Here is a 16221-nt window from a genome sequence, read left to right on the forward strand (position 1 = left end):
AGCCGGGTTATGGGCAATAATTTCAATCTTTATTTTACACCCATAAATTTTGTTTCTTTTATAAAACAATGTACAGTAAACCCCTGCTATTCATGGGGGTTACGTTCCTGAGAAATGCCACTAATACCAAAAACGCGAATACTGAGTTATGGCTCCCATAGTAATAAAGGGATTCCGTTCCAAAATATGAAATATATAAGAAACACCAGTCTAAAATTTTGTCTATGTATGTATTATATGTACCTTCATAATATGACTATGTACATAGACAGTACATAGTGAAATGCAAGCATATGGCATCGAAATAAAAATAAGAAATACTTTAATATTAAATGTAATATTTATTAGAAATTTCAAACAAATCTTTCAAACCAGCTCCTTTGCTAACCAAAATAACTTATCTGCCAGTGCTATTACCAGTTTCGCTTAAGTGTTGATAAAGGAATTTTGCCTTTTCACAAATGATGAGTGAATTTAACGGAATTTTATTTTGAGTTCAGTCTTCTATCCACAGATTTAAAGCTTTTTCCATTTTTTCTAATTTAACATCACGAGTTAGAGCAAATTTTTGAAGCAATTAGCGCGTTTTCACGGACACTACGGCGGATTTTTTCTTCCGATTTCTTGATTGATTGTACCGTTGACTCATTGATTTTATAATGTTTTGCCACTGAGGAGACATTTTCAACATTAGAAATTATCTAATAACTCAGTTTTATTCGCTAATTCCATCACCTTCTTTGATCTTGTTCACATTTCCCTTGTTATTCGTAGCCATATTTTTGTACGGGTTAGAAAAGAACTTGTCCACAATAAATCACTTTCTTCCATTAACACACTCGAAAAAGTCTGTTTTACGCTGCAAAACAGTAGATTTATCACTTTTGTAAGCATATCAATTTATAAATTTATTCAATTTATAAGCATATAAGCATTTCAACGAACAGAGGGGTGAAGTGGAAGTGGGTTTTTTTTTTTTTTTTTTTTGGCTGATGCTGCATAAGCTTGCTTTCTTGCATCAAATGCCTCTACTAATGCTAATGCTAATATAAATTAAAAGCAAACGACGAAACCTTCCATGACAAGCGCATAACACATACTGAACAAGGAGTAGCGAGAAACATCCACATTTCACAAATTCACATTTTTTAGGTTTCATTTTATATTAAATCAAAGACCGCGAAACCACGAATGCAGATACCGCGAATAGCGGGGGTTTACTGTACTTTTATAATTAATATGATGTTTCTTGTTTAACACTTCACAATAACCTCAATTATGGACACCAAACTGGAGTTAATCAAAATGGCTTCTGAAATATATTAACTGTTATTCAGAAACCATACCTAGTTCTGCCATCTTGTGGTGATAAATAGAATTATAGAGGTTAATCGTTTGGTTTCTGAAAAGTTAAGCACTAATGATGTATTCTGGTATATCAAATTACAGAAAGTGGAGTTGATCAGTTCGGCCTCTGAGTGACTCATATATCTTGCTTCACAATTAACACCACATTCAAGAGTCTTACATAACAATACAATAAGCCTGTATAGTCTGTTTAAAGCTAACAGTACTTCATTAAAACTATGTTTAATCTATGAATTTCTTTCTTCTGTGTGTGTGTGTGTGTGTGTGTGTGTGTGTGTGTGTGTGTGTGTGTGTGTGTGTGTGTGTGTGTGTGTGTGTGTGTGTGTGTGTGTGTGTGTGTGTGTGTGTGACCATGCTTAAACAGAGACTGACTTATAATGTGTACATACTACAGTTCAGCTCACTGGAAAGTTTGATGCTATTGTCAAGGTATGCAATTTTGAAATGACATTGCAAACAAAATAAAATGGAACAATTTAAATGAAGAATTTTTTTACTGACTTAATTGTTACAATATACATTAAACAGCCAACATGACTAATATTTCTTCAAGTTTGAAATATATTACTATGGTCACAAAACTTGAGGCTGTGAACCAAAAATTACATACACATAATAGGATTTGTGAAGTAGTATTTTACAAATCTTACCTTACAGCTACCCATTAGATAAACACCAGGGATGGCCATGAAGTGGGATGAAGTTTGTGGTTGAAGTTTTGGTAAACACACAAAGTTTTTAACCCCTGAGGTAGATTATTTGGTTAATTATCATCCCCGAAATGAACGCTCTATATAGTTGTTAACGGTGCTTTATCCTTCATATAAAATGGTGAAGATTGTGTTTGGACTTTTCTTTGGAAATCTCAGTATCTGAGTTTGAACAATCAAGATATGACAGAAAGGATAAAACTAAGGTAGTTAACACAGTAATGAATTAAAAAAACAATTTAGGTTGGTTAGAGAGTTTAACAAATCATTCATACATTACTACTTATGCCATTAAACAGTTTTTTAGTTAATAATTATAACAGAAACTATTTATATCAATACAAAACTATGATATATGTTTTCTTTATCATATGTTTTAATTTTATATTGATTTTCAGGTTAACAAATGGTCATTACTACTATTCACCTTCCTCAACTTATTCCTCATCTATTTCAACTTCAGTGCCTAGGGTAACTTTTCAGACTCCTACTTTAATAAATCAGTATTCAAAGGTAAGTTTGTTGAGCATTCTCATTAATAACATTAATATAACCAAATGTAGTGAAATGCTTTTTTTTTTGGCTGTTGAGATAATATGGAACGTATAGTATCTCAGAAACAGATTTTACTGCAAAAGCCCACACAATGCAAGAAATGCTAGGAGCACAGTAAATAAATTTGAAGTGCTGGTCAAGTCACCAAATGCAGAAATTGTGGGGATATCAGACACATAGTGTCACTCAAATATATGGGATGCAGAATTTGAATATGGGGAGAACATTGTATATAGAAAGGATATACAGAACAGGAGGGAGAAGAAGTTATCATCATATTTAAAAAAAAAAAAAAAAAATTTAAGGCAGCACATCCACTTAACCTTGGGTGGCCAGTACAATGTTAAGTCAATCTGTTTTGACATAGGCACTGGGAATGTTTGTTGTATGTTATTTAGGAGCATTAGCAACTAAGGCCATATTGCTCCAGGGATATGTGGTGGTCATTCCCTGACCTTTCCGCATCCTTCGTATTTGGTGGTCACGGGCTCGAACCCCCGGGTCTAATCAAGAAGCATGTGCTACGCACTGCCACTCCTGCCCACCTGGCTACGGAGTTGCCAGGCACTGAGAAAACAAAAATGAGAGTAGGAGTGTGTTATATGATAAGTGATATGACTATGATAAGTGACAAACAACTTTACAGAGAAATAGAGTGGACCAGCAAATCTGAATATCTTATAATGGGGGATTTTAACTTTCCAGATATTGATTGTAACTTGTGGGTGGGTTACTCACACAACAGCAAGAATGTTGTGGATTTACTGTATGACTGTTTTCTACATTAGCATGTTACAGAGACAATACATACCAAATGAGCAATACTTCTGATCTGATTATCAGCAGTGTTTCTTCATACATTGCTGCAAGAATCCACAGATAAAAGAACCACAAGGTGGCAGTGATCACACTGTATTGATGTGAGATTTACTTGTAGATGTATCAAGATGTACCATCGATGGTAAAAGGAAGGGTTTTTTAAAGGACACTACAGCGGTCTCAGACAGTTTTTAAATACTAAACATTGAGATCAACTAATGATGTTACCAACAACAAATTCTAAATGGAAGCATTTGCAGAAATAATCATAGAAGCTACTAGACTTTTCATACCAAGTAAGAAATACTGTTCAAGGCTTATACCTAAATGGGCATCAGATGAACTATTAAGATATGTGGCAGAGAATAAAAATGCAGTGGATGCATATAAATTGTCAGGTGATAGAGAAACCTCTGATAGATATAAAAAGTCTGCAATCAAAGCACAAAGGAGAATAGCCAAGACAGATTACAAGAAGTCTCTGGAAAAGAATTTCGAGAAAAGCAGCAGTTTTCTTTATCTATATCATAGGTTCCCAAACTTTTTCGGGCCACCGCCCACTTTGCAAGACATAAATTTTGTAACGCACCCCATTATAACAGTTTTCCGCGTTCAAGCCATTTGATATTTTCGACGTAAATAGCAACTAATGATACATTACTGCTTATGCCATTAAATTATTGAAAAAGTAGTGACCAATATGTGCTTCATCTTGAACACAGTTATTGCTATTCCGATTTTGATGAAACATAGCCCATATGTAAAGACTGTAAAGTGTATGCTCGAATAACATTATGCACAGTTTCATACAATGGTTTAAATATGAAAATTCGGAATACAAAATTAAGAGATTGCAAATGCATTAGTAAGAATCTTATTGTAATAATTAAAACACCATCAAATATATTACAAAATTGTTTATTTCGAACTTATAAAGAAAAAATAACAAATTAATGTGAAGTTTCATACAATGGTTTAAATATGAAAATTCGGAATACATATTAGGAGATTGTATTACATTAGTAAGAATCTTATCGTAATAATTAAAACACAATCAAATGTATTAGAAAATTGTTTATTTCGAACTTACAAAGTAAAAAAAAAAATAACAAAGTAAAAATATACAAAGAAAAAAAAAACAAATTAACGTGAAGGATGAGCCTGATACATTTTTAAAAGTTTGTTAATATCGGGTTCAACTTTCGTTAAAAACAGTCATAAATCGCCACGCTCAGTTATATGCAATCGGTTCCTTTTCTTAGATAGTAAATTCACTACAGCACTAAACTCAGCCAAATAAGAAGATGGAAATGCAATTAAAAATTTCTGCACTATTTCCCATAATCCAGGTTACAGTGTCCGTATTGATTTCTGAAGCCAGAACTCTTGGTATCCACTTTTGAATTTTATTTTTAGTTCTTCATTTGTTGTGAGTTCTATGAGTTCCTCTTCTAAATTTGATGATCTTGCTGTGTTTACATGTGAGAAATCTAGAACTCAATTTGGTATATTCGTGTGTAGAATATCCTTGAATCGCTCATTAAAATCAGCATGGAGAACCTCCAAGTGTTGGCAGTATGTAAGTAAATCTTCCTTTTTGAGAGACACTGCTGATAAATTTGAAAAGTGGCTATATTCCCCTCGGCCTAGATTCCGCTTGAACAGAAGAAGTTTTCCCACAAAAACGGCAATAATGTTTATTGTTTTAATTAAATTCCATTCATCACCTTGTAATTGTAGATTGACTTCATTAAATATTTTATAGAGGTCTGTCAAATAAGCGATGTCATTTTTGGATGTAATCAGGTTGGCTCGCAATCCGTCGTCTCTGTTTTCTAGGAACTCTAGTATTGAATCAAACAAATTGTAAAATCAATTCAGACAAATACCTTTTGAAAGCCAATGAACTTCTGTGTGAAGCAGCAAACGATTGAAATCTTAATCATTTTCACTACAAAGTTGGCTAAACAATTTGTCACTCAATGAATTGCTTCTAATCGTGTTGACTTCTCTAATAACGTAATGGAGCGATGTATGCAGGCATTCACTTAAATTCTTTGCAACCAAATGTTGACGATGAAGAACATAATGTATATTATGTTCTTCATAATATACATTATGTTGGTACTGCTTGTTTCAAATGCACTATGAAACCCTTGTGACGCCCTGTCATTGCTGGAGCACCATCAGTAGCAGCAGACAAAATATTACGAATAGGGATGTCTTTCTCTTGAAAAAACTTATTCGTGGTATTAAATATAGATTCTCCCTTTGCATCCGCTTCCAAATTTTTAGCAAATAATAATTCTTAACAAACTTTTTCTTCTTTTATGAATCGTACGTATGATATGAGTAGTGCTTCATTATTTGGGAGAGTTGATTCATCGAGTTGAATGGAAAATTGGCATGTCTTCAAATAATCGCAGGATGATTTTTCAACATCTTCAGCCATTTCATCGATTCTTCTTTGCACTGAATTATTGCTCAAAGGAATTTTCCTGATGATATCTGACGCTGGCTTATGAAGCACAGTGTTTATTACTTCTTTTACTGCCGGCAAGATTAATTCCTCACCAATTGTGTGTGGTTTTCCCGCTTTTGCGATTAATAATGAAATATTATAAGAAGCTTGTAATCCATCATTATCGTGTTTAGTGGACAACGCAAAAAGTTTTGATATAGTTGGACGTTTAAAATATTTTTCTTCTAGTACTTGAAAATAGGACAAATCTTTATCCTTTTCGTCAGCATGCATTTTAGTCAAATGCTCTTGTAGCATAAAAGGCTTCATTGCTTCATTTGAAAATACTTTTTGGCAAATCAAGCACATAGGTAATAATTGGTTCGTAGGAGACTGAATAAAGCCATATTTCAAATACTCAGTACTGTACTGTCGACATTTCTTCTTAGATTCAGACATAATGAAGTAATAAAATTTGCAACAATATTCACAAAATAAAAGATTTAATTTACACTTTGTATGACTCCACTTATCTATCACACTTTCAACTGATGATTGTAATAAAACTTATTCCTAAACAACAAAAATGTACAATCACATATCAATTTATGAATTATTATGTCGGCAAAACGGCCTTGGAAGCTTTGAAGATGAAACCCACTACAGCATTAGTTTAAAATTCACAACTAATCTGTCTCAAATAAATCAACAGACGCGGAGATGTAATTGACTGGTCAAAAATATATATACATATGCTACAAGTAACGGATTGTTTTATATGCATTTGATACCATCAAAAAATTTGAGGGAAAAATTGAATTTTCATTATCACACACGCCCGAAAAATTCACCATAAAGTGTCATATGTTTGCTTGCTTGAATTCCATTCTGAGTTGCAAATGTAATTTCACTTCTCTTGCACTGACAGAGCTGCTATTTGCCGAATGAAGGAAAACGGGGTTCATTTGCCTGAAATTTCCACTTCCTTTCATTCACTTGGGGGGGAAAAAACTCCTTAAGATTTAATTACCATCAGGGGTAAAGGAAAGGGTTTTTGCTTCCGTAAAGGCGAGTACAGTGGTCTCCGACAGTTTTTAAATTCTGTACAGTGGGATCAACTGACGATGTTACCAACAGTAAATTCTAAGTGGGAAGCATTCAAGGAATTAATCGTGGAAGCTACTAAAAGGTTCATACCTATTAAGAAATATTGTTCAAGGTTTAGGCCTAAATGGTTGTCAAATGAACTAATGAGACTCGTAACAGAGAAGAAAAATGCATGGGATGCATATAAATTATCAAGCGACTCAGAAGCCTATGACAGATATACGTTAATCTGTAATCAGGTCACAAAGGAGGTTCGGCAGGCGAAGGCAGATTACGAGAAATCCTTGGCAAAAGATGCTAAGAAAAACAGCAAGGATTTCTTTACTTATATAAACTCTAAAAGGAAGGGGATGAATCTGATTGGTCCACTTGACATCGATGGTTCGACTGTTGATGATCCTGCTCAGATAGCAAACAAACTAAATGAGTATTTTGCATCTACATTCACACGTGAGGAATTATTAAGGTTTGAAAATGGCAGAAGGTTATCAAATTGTAGCAAGATACTTAATGATTTTGTAATAACTGAGAGCAAAGTGGAAGAGAAATTGTTGAAGTTAAACGTAAGAAAAGCACCTGGGGTGGATGGGATCTATCCAGTTATATTAAAGGAGGCGGCAAAGCAACTAAGCAAACCCTTAGCCATAATTATGAGAGCATCCTTGGACTCAGGGGAGGTTCCCACGGACTGGAGATGTGCAAATGTATCCCCAATTCACAAAGGGGGATCGAAGGGTGACACGAGTAATTACAGACCAGTTGGTTTAACTTCTGTTCTGGGTAAAATAATGGAGTCGCTGGTTAAAGATGCATTGCAGGATCATCTAGACAAGAGTGCAGCAATAATTCAGACACAGCATGGGTTTGTTAAGAGAAAGTCTTGTCTGACAAATTTGATAGGATATTATGATGTGGTTACAAAGGAACTGGATGAGAAAAATAATTTTGATATCATATATTTGGATTTCAGGAAAGCTTTTGACACTGTTGCGCATGGAAGACTATTGTACAAATTGGAGCAGAATGGTATTAAGGGTAAGTTGCTACAATGGATAAAAGGATGGTTAAGTGCTAGAAGACAGAGGGTGGTAATCAATGGGTGCTGCTCTTCTTGGACTAATGTTATTAGTGGAGTCCCACAGGGTTCGGTGTTAGGTCCACTGTTGTTTTGTATATTTATCAATGATATTGATGAAGGTATATCAGGCTTAATGTCAAAGTTTGCAGATGATACAAAGGTTGGCAGGGTTGTTAACGACAGTAATGGCAGTGTGCTACTGCAACAGGATCTAGATAATTTGGGCATATGGGCTAAGAAGTGGCAACTGAAGTTTAACCTTGACAAATGCAAAGTACTACATATGGGTAGAAGTAACCCCAGAGAAACGTACCAACTGTGTGGTACTACACTTAATGTGGTAGAAAATGAAAAAGACCTGGGAGTAATTGTGCAGGCAGATATGAAGTTTTCTGAGCAATGCAGACAGGCTGCCAGGGCAGGTCATGGGGTTTTGTTAATGATATATAGGAATTTTGCTAGCAGGGAAAAGGAGGTGATTATCCCTCTGTATAAGGCAATGGTCAGGCCACGGGTTGAGTACTGTGTACAGGTCTGGAGGCCTCATTTTAGGAAGGATGTAGATTTACTTGAGCGTGTACAGAGAAGGGCAACAAGATTGGTGAGTGGATTGAAGGGATCCTCTTACCAAGAGAGGCTTAAGTTCTGCAAATTGCAGTGGCTGGAGACTAGGCACCTACGCGGTGATCTGATTGAGGTGTATAAGGCCTTGAATGGGTTGAGCTGAATTCTGATGGGATCCTTCCACTTATTCAGATTACAAACCTAATGGAGCATAAATTCAAATTAGGGAAAAGACAGATGTAGAATAGATGTGCGGAAATTTGCCTTTAGCTAGCGGGTGGTTAATTGCTGGAACAAACTTCCATCTGTCGTTGTGGAAGTTGATAGGTTGAATAAATTTAAAGAGGAACTGGACAGGCATTTGGAGGGAATGGTGTGATTTTTTTTTTTTTTTTTTTGGCTGATGCTGCATAAGCTCATACATTTGCTTTCTTGCATCACATGCCACTACATAAAAATACTCTTTAGGTGGGAGGAAGGCCAGGAGATTGTCAAAGGTCCACAACTGTGACTTTCATCACAGATGCTAAAGTTCTAATAAGTCAGTTTCATCGTAGGATTCCTAAGTTCAGATTAGTCCGATTTTTGTCCGGTGTGCATTCGATAAAAAACCCTCTTTGCTTTATTGTAATTGTTTTTCGGAACAATATTTTGCAATAATTCCCCTGGAAATATTAGCCAGTGAACTGCATTATACATTTCAAACATCGCCGTATAGGTTGTCCTTGAATACAAATGACTACAGTTACTTTCCTTTGAGTGACCGCCTTGTACAGTTGCGGACGCTTCCTTCTAATCAGTAAAATCATCAGTAGTCGTCCTTTATTGTACCTAAAGTAATTCATTATGTTGGGGCAAACAGTTTTTGCTCCTAATTGAAGTGGCCCTTTCGAATTTTGCCCAAGTCGATTATCTGCACATATTGAAAATTAGAAGGACAGTAAAAGAGTTGATAATTGGTGCCATTGGTGGGCAGCATTCTGACTAACAAATTTTCTGTTTATACTCCAGGATGACCACACGGTCAGAGATCCCAAAATAGAAAGAGAGAATACAAGAAACCGCATCGCATTTATCAGTCACTGACTTGATTGTGTGAAATTGCTCGCCAAAAACCACAGCAAAGCAAGAGAAGTGATGAGGAGAAACTCTATTTTTCAGCGGGGTTTATCTGTTTTTTGCAATTCAGAACAGCATTATGACCATGGATAGTGAATTTATTTGGCATCTGTACTAAAACAGAATTTCTCCCTTTGCGATGACATCAAAACGTAGCAAGCAAATATCTTCTAAGAATACTTTTTGAGCAGCCGTTAGTCGCAATCTGTTAGCTTTGTACTGTTAGAAAATATTGCAGTTTTGTGAAGAATACGCATTTCAAGAAACAATCCATTATTCATAGCGGATAATTTTTTTTTCTTCTTTTGCACATCAGTTTTCAAAGTTTATAACACAGCTACAAATAGAAATATTTTCTCGAAATTTCGTTAGAAGATCAAACCCAGGAAACTGCTGTTCCAATATTGTTTACTAAAAACAATTACAATAAAGCAAACTGTTTTTTTATCAAATGCGCATTGCAGTGTTATCAGTTTTACACCAGTTTTTCTCGTTTCTAAAAGATGAATTTCCCTGATTTTCTGTTCATAGGAGCAATACATGTTGAAGAAGGCAAGTACGATCTGTTCGCCTTTCAAAAACAGTTGTTGCTACTGTTTCACTTTATTGCTTCTTATGTCAACTCACAGTAGCTCGCGTTGTCGCGTTTCAAAGGCCCTAGGCTAATTATGGTGGGTTTAGAAAAATAACAGAAAAAGGCCTAAAAAAATACGCACTTCATGCCACATTTTTGTCATTTGCTGAAATTCAATAGAAGGTATTGAAAATTGAAGTGGGAAAATCGAAGAAAACAGTTCTGGCTTCACCTGTAGCGAATTTTAGCTGTGTCCATAGAGTAAAAATTATAGAATTTATTAGTTGACCTTTTAACTGGGTCCACTGGACCCAAGGAGACAAAAATACGGATAAGCAGCCACCGACCCCTAGACCGCCTGAACGCCCCCCCCCCAATTGCTTCTGAACCCACTATTGCCCCCCCCCCCCAGAAGACTTCAGCGCCCACTGGGGGGGGTACTGCCCACTTTGAGAACCTATGATCTATATTAAGAGAGGAAGCGGTGGAAACACGTTGGTCTACTTGATGTCAATGGTTTTACCATTATGATCCTGCTCAGGTTACTAATAGGCTAATTAGATATTTTGCATTTACATTAATACATGAGAAATTCTTTACGGAGGGGTCTAAAACGCTGATGGAACTGATATTCGGGTGACACTCAAGTTAAGTGGACCCAATTTCGGCGAAGTCCGGATGATCTATGGCAGCCAAATCCTCTGCTTGCACCTTCCATTTCAAACATCGCTGTATAGGTTGTTCTTGAATACAAATGACTACAGTTACTTTCCTTTGAGTGACCGCCTTGTACAGTTGCATGTGATTCACGAAGGTGGGACTGTTAGTAATCCTAGGTATAACCTCCATACACAAGTACATGGTGGGTGACCACCCAGGTGTAAACCAACGTAAGCAGGGGTCGAGGTGTGGTGCCCACACCACTTGGAGGAATGCCGCCGCTCTATGTTACCAGGCAGTACTAGGTGGTAGATGACTCTCATTAACCGGTGGAATATCACCACTTTGCTTATTGGAGGCTTGAAGTGGTGGAACCCATGTTTAGTCTCTAGAGCAAAGTTCCGGTCAACCCTTCGCTATCTCTTCCATCGTGCAGTATGATTGATGCCTTTGAGGTTATGATGAACATCGTGACGAGATCCAATATTCCTTACATTTCGAGGGTACAGCTCTAAAACGGTGTTCGCAGACCGGCTGCTAGTTAGTACACTGGACCGAACCTATTGGTAACTCTCTAGGAGGCTTCCGGATAAGCTAGTGTATAATCTTACTACATCTACTCTGCCAGATAGTGACTGGAGGGAGTCCGAGTAGTGTGTATGTGGGGAGCATTGTTGAGGCCACATTATGTCAAGGATCTGGGTATATTCTTACCATGTGTACGCCATATCCAAAAATTTCATTACTTCATACACCTTGTCCCCTCCCCCTCACTATTCTTACTATTGAATACACAATGAATTGTCAAACTAATAGAGCAAGCTTATCTGCGAAAAGATCTAAACCTCCCAAGCACTTCCTAATTCATTTCACAAATATACGTGGTCTCAATTCTAATCTCAACGATGTCCATTTCCACTTGCAGTCTGCCAAACCCCATGTACTTTTTCTGATAGAATCTCAGTTATCAGTTGATTCAACTACTGCTCATCTCAGATGCCCAAATTATTCGCTGTATGATTTCTTTTGCCTCAAAGGTGGTACTTGTGCATATGTCCATTCTGATATTCCCTGTCAGAGACTTGGCAATTTGGAATCTCCTCTCTTTGATCTTCTCTGGCTTAAAATTTCTACCTCACTGTGTCAAATTCATCTGTTGTCTCTACCATTCTCCCAACTCCACTAATCACTTGGAGCTCTTTGACTTCCTCTCTTTGCAACTTGACTTTCTCCAGTCCAACTTTCCTAACAGTGAGGTAATTTTCCTTGGTGATTTTAATGTTCACAACTCCAACTGACTTCCATTTTCTAGTCACACCGACCCAGCTGGTCGAGATGTTGAGGCTTTTGCAATTACTAATGACCTTGCACAGATTGTTCATTTACCTACAAGAATACCGGACAATCCTAATCATACAGCCAATATGCTTGATCTTTTTCTCACAAACAACCCTTCTAAGTACGCGGACAAAGTGAGAGGTCCTTTAGGCACTTCAGATCACAACTTGGTGATTGTCTCTTCTCCAATGGAACCTTTATCTCATGGCTATTCCGAACCTCGTGTTGTTTGGCATTACAAGAATGCAAAATGGGATGACCTGCGAGACTTCTTTTCCTTGGTCGGATTACTGTTTCAAAACTTCTGATGTCAACATTTGCTCAGATTGTGTCAGTGAAATTATTCTTGCAGGAATGGAATCCTTTATCCCACACTCCACTTTTAAATCTCGTCCTTTATCTAAACCTTGGTTTTCCAATAAATGTGCTAAGGCTGTTCAAGAGAAGAATGTTGCATATCATAATTGGCTTGTTTCTAATTCTCCAGTTTCATTTTCTGCCTACACCAAAGCTTGCAATAATTGTAAAGCAGTTATTAATCAATCAAAACTACAGTTTGAACAGGCTAAGAGTAGAAAACTTGGTTCTTTCCCTAATGGTAGCTGAGCATTCTGGTCTCTTGCCAAAGCTCTTGGCCGCAACTTTTGCCCATCTGTGCTCCCACCTCTGTCCAAACCAGATGGTTCTGTTGTCACTTCAGCCAAGGATAAAGCTGACCTGCTAGCATCCCATTTTTCTTCCAACTCATGTATTAATGATCTTGGTAAAACAATTCCCACCATTCCCAACACGCTCCATTCAATGCCCCCTGTGGTCTTCCGTCAAAATGATGCCAGAAGGATTTTATCGAATCTTGATTCTAAGAGTAGCACTACTAGTGCTAAGTAGTCAGCCTATGATAAATTGTCTCCTTTTGTCATCCAAAAACACCTGGAGGGTGAAGAGATCAGGATCTCCTAAGACGGTGAAGAGCCTGCAATCAGGAGACCTTTTAATAGAAACCACGAACCAAAGACATTCTGAAAAGCTTCTACAACTAACAAGCTTTGCTGGAATTCCTGTAAAAATATCTCCTCACGCAACCCTAAATTCATCTGAGGGTGTCAGATGAGGGTGTCAAGTTGGGATTTATTAAATGTCACCGAGGAAGAAATAACCCAAGAACTGCAGGGACAGAACATAATTGAAGCAAAAAGAATAATGATTTAAAAAGATAATCAACTGACACCTACCAGAAATATTATTCTTACCTTCAATATGCCAAACTTACCTTCCTCTGTAAAAGCAGGTTATTTATTTTGTCGCATTCGCCCATACATTCCCAACCCTTTAAGATGCTATAAATGCCAAAAGTATGGGCATTTTCAAACTGTATGTAGAGGAATTCCTGTCTGCCCCAACTATGGGTTCTCAGACCATATACAAAATGATTGTACAGCTACAAAAATGACATGCCCAAATTGCAAAGGCGACCATTCTGCATATTCCAAGACATGTGAAAAGTAGAAAACTGAGAAAAAAAATATTAAAATACAAGGTTGAAAACAAAGTCAGTTACCAAGAAGCAAGAAAACTAATTGCACCAACTATAAACCAGAATATTACTTATGCAAATGCTGTAAAAAAATATCAAGCATCTCCGTTCAAACTGATGTCACAGTCCCTACTAATAAATCAATTTCTGATTGGGCTAGAAATATCCTCTCTCAGATACAACCAACTGTATGCAAGCAACAATCCAAGGCCAAAGACCAATCAAATAATACACCTCTGACAATACCAGCGGTATCTCCTACACCAGTGATTGCTACCATATCTTGTATTGCAAACTCAAATGCTATGAAAAATATTCAGGACACAACCATGGACACAGATGGCAGATCTATACAGGAAGATCCTATTTTAGAAATCCATGTCAAAGAAGAAGAAATGGACACTGGTCGGCCAGTTTTCCAAAAAAAAAAGACAAACAGAAATTGGAACACCATAAATCAGTCACTTTCAAAAAACAGTCAGCATCATCTCCATCAACTGAACACAAATAATGCCTTGTATTTTACAATGGAACAGCAGTGGCTTTCGTTGCAATACAGACGATATCCAAGGTCTAATTAATCATTTTTCTCCAGTTGGCCTTTGTCTTCAGGAAACTTACTTAACATCGCAAATTTCTCCTTCGATAAAGAACTATTGCCTTTATCGAAGGAATTGTAACACAACAAATGCTGCCCGTGGTGGTGTAGCAATCCTGATAAATTCAAAGATCCCAACTAAACATGTTCCACTTCGAACTGAAATAGAAGCTGTTACTGTGTGTATAACTCTCACTATTGCAATAACACTAGTATCAATCTACTTTACAGCCAAACCATACTTACTGTTTAAAAGAACTTGAAGACCTCCTTATACAGATACCTCCACTGCTCTGTATGTTAGGGGATTTCAGTGGGCATCACCCCTTATGGGGGAGATCCTAAATTAGATAGCGCGGTAGACTCATTGAAATCTTTTTAGAGGCCCAAAACCTCGCCATACTCAATACTGGCACACATACTTACGTTCAGCTCCCAATTGGACATACCTCAGCAATAGATCTCTCCATTACTGGTTCCGACCATAGAGTGGTATGTTTTAAGTGGTCCAATGGGTAGTGATGACTTCCCAATCATGTGTAACCTATTAATAGTGCAGATTCCTCCAGCTCAACCCTGCAGAAAATGGAAATTTGCCCGAGAAAACTAGGCAAAATTCCAGTCTTTAGTATCCTTTGATGAGAAAAAAATTCATCTCCAACCTATCGATGATGTGACAGAATACATTACGTCGCATCTCCCAAATGTGGCTAAAGGCACAATACCACTATCAAATCCCCCTGGTCTTAAGCATTATAATTATTGGTGGAATGAGGAATGCACAAAAGCAAAAATAGCAAAAAATAAAGCCTGGAATTTGTTTCAGCAGAATGCAACAACAGTTAATCTAATAAATTATAAAAAGTCAAAGGTAAAAGCACGTTTCATACAATGGCAAGCCAAGAAAGAATCCTGGATCCGTTTTGCATCAAGCATTAACAAAAACACTGACACCAAAATAATATTGATTAAAATTAGACAGCTTTCTGGTAAGTTTCCTACCGTACCTTCTCCAATCCTTTCCTGGAATGGGAGAGATCTATCTAAACCTTTGGATATTGCAGATGCTTTGGGCAACACACTTTTGCCGAAGTCTCAGCGCATTCAGCTTATATTCCATCATTCCAAAGAATTAAAAACACTGCAGAACAGCATTCTATTAACTTTCAAACTGCTCTCCCTCTGCCCTATAACAAACCTCTGCAATATTCTGAACGCTTGCATGACATTGAAACAGCTCTCAATGGTGCTGCCAGACCAGACGGGCCACCACCGTAGCCAGGTGAGCAGGAGTAGCAGTGCGTAGCACACGCTTCTTGATTAGACCGGGGTTCGAGCCCGTGACCACCAAATACGGAGGATGCGGAAAGATCGGGGAATGACCACCGCATATCCCCGGAGCAATATGGCCTTAGTTGCTAATGCTCCTAAAAAAAACCAAACCAAACCAAACCAGACCAGATGGGATCTATTATATCATGCTAAAACATCTTGATGACAAAGCTTTGCGCCTCCTCCTGGTCTTTTACAACCGAATTTTTTTAGAAAACATTTGTCCAGCCTCTTGGCATCATTCTACTATTTTGGCATTCCTAAAGCCTGGAAAAGATCCAACCAATCCTAATTGCTATAGACCAATATCCCTCTCAAGCTGCCTGCCTCAGCAAAATCCTTGAAAAAATTGTCCAAAGTAGACTCGTCTTTATCATTGAGTCCGAACAGTTAATGAGCCATAG

General features: G+C 37.2%; 1 protein-coding gene across 1 annotated transcript in view; it reads left to right on the forward strand.

The window, feature by feature from the left end:
* Positions 1 to 16221, forward strand: part of LOC150089386 (uncharacterized) — a 323259-nt gene that overhangs the window by 278599 nt on the left and 28439 nt on the right. Inside the window, exon 10 of the mRNA XM_090368558.1 lies at positions 2477 to 2591. Coding sequence (XP_090224684.1) covers positions 2477 to 2591 — 115 coding nt within the window. The remainder of the gene's footprint in view (positions 1 to 2476; positions 2592 to 16221) is intronic.

Source organism: Mastigoproctus giganteus, chromosome 2 (assembly GCF_048544385.1).
Source record: "Mastigoproctus giganteus isolate SK-2022 chromosome 2, ASM4854438v1, whole genome shotgun sequence".
Classification (NCBI taxonomy): Eukaryota; Metazoa; Arthropoda; class Arachnida; order Uropygi; family Thelyphonidae; genus Mastigoproctus; species Mastigoproctus giganteus.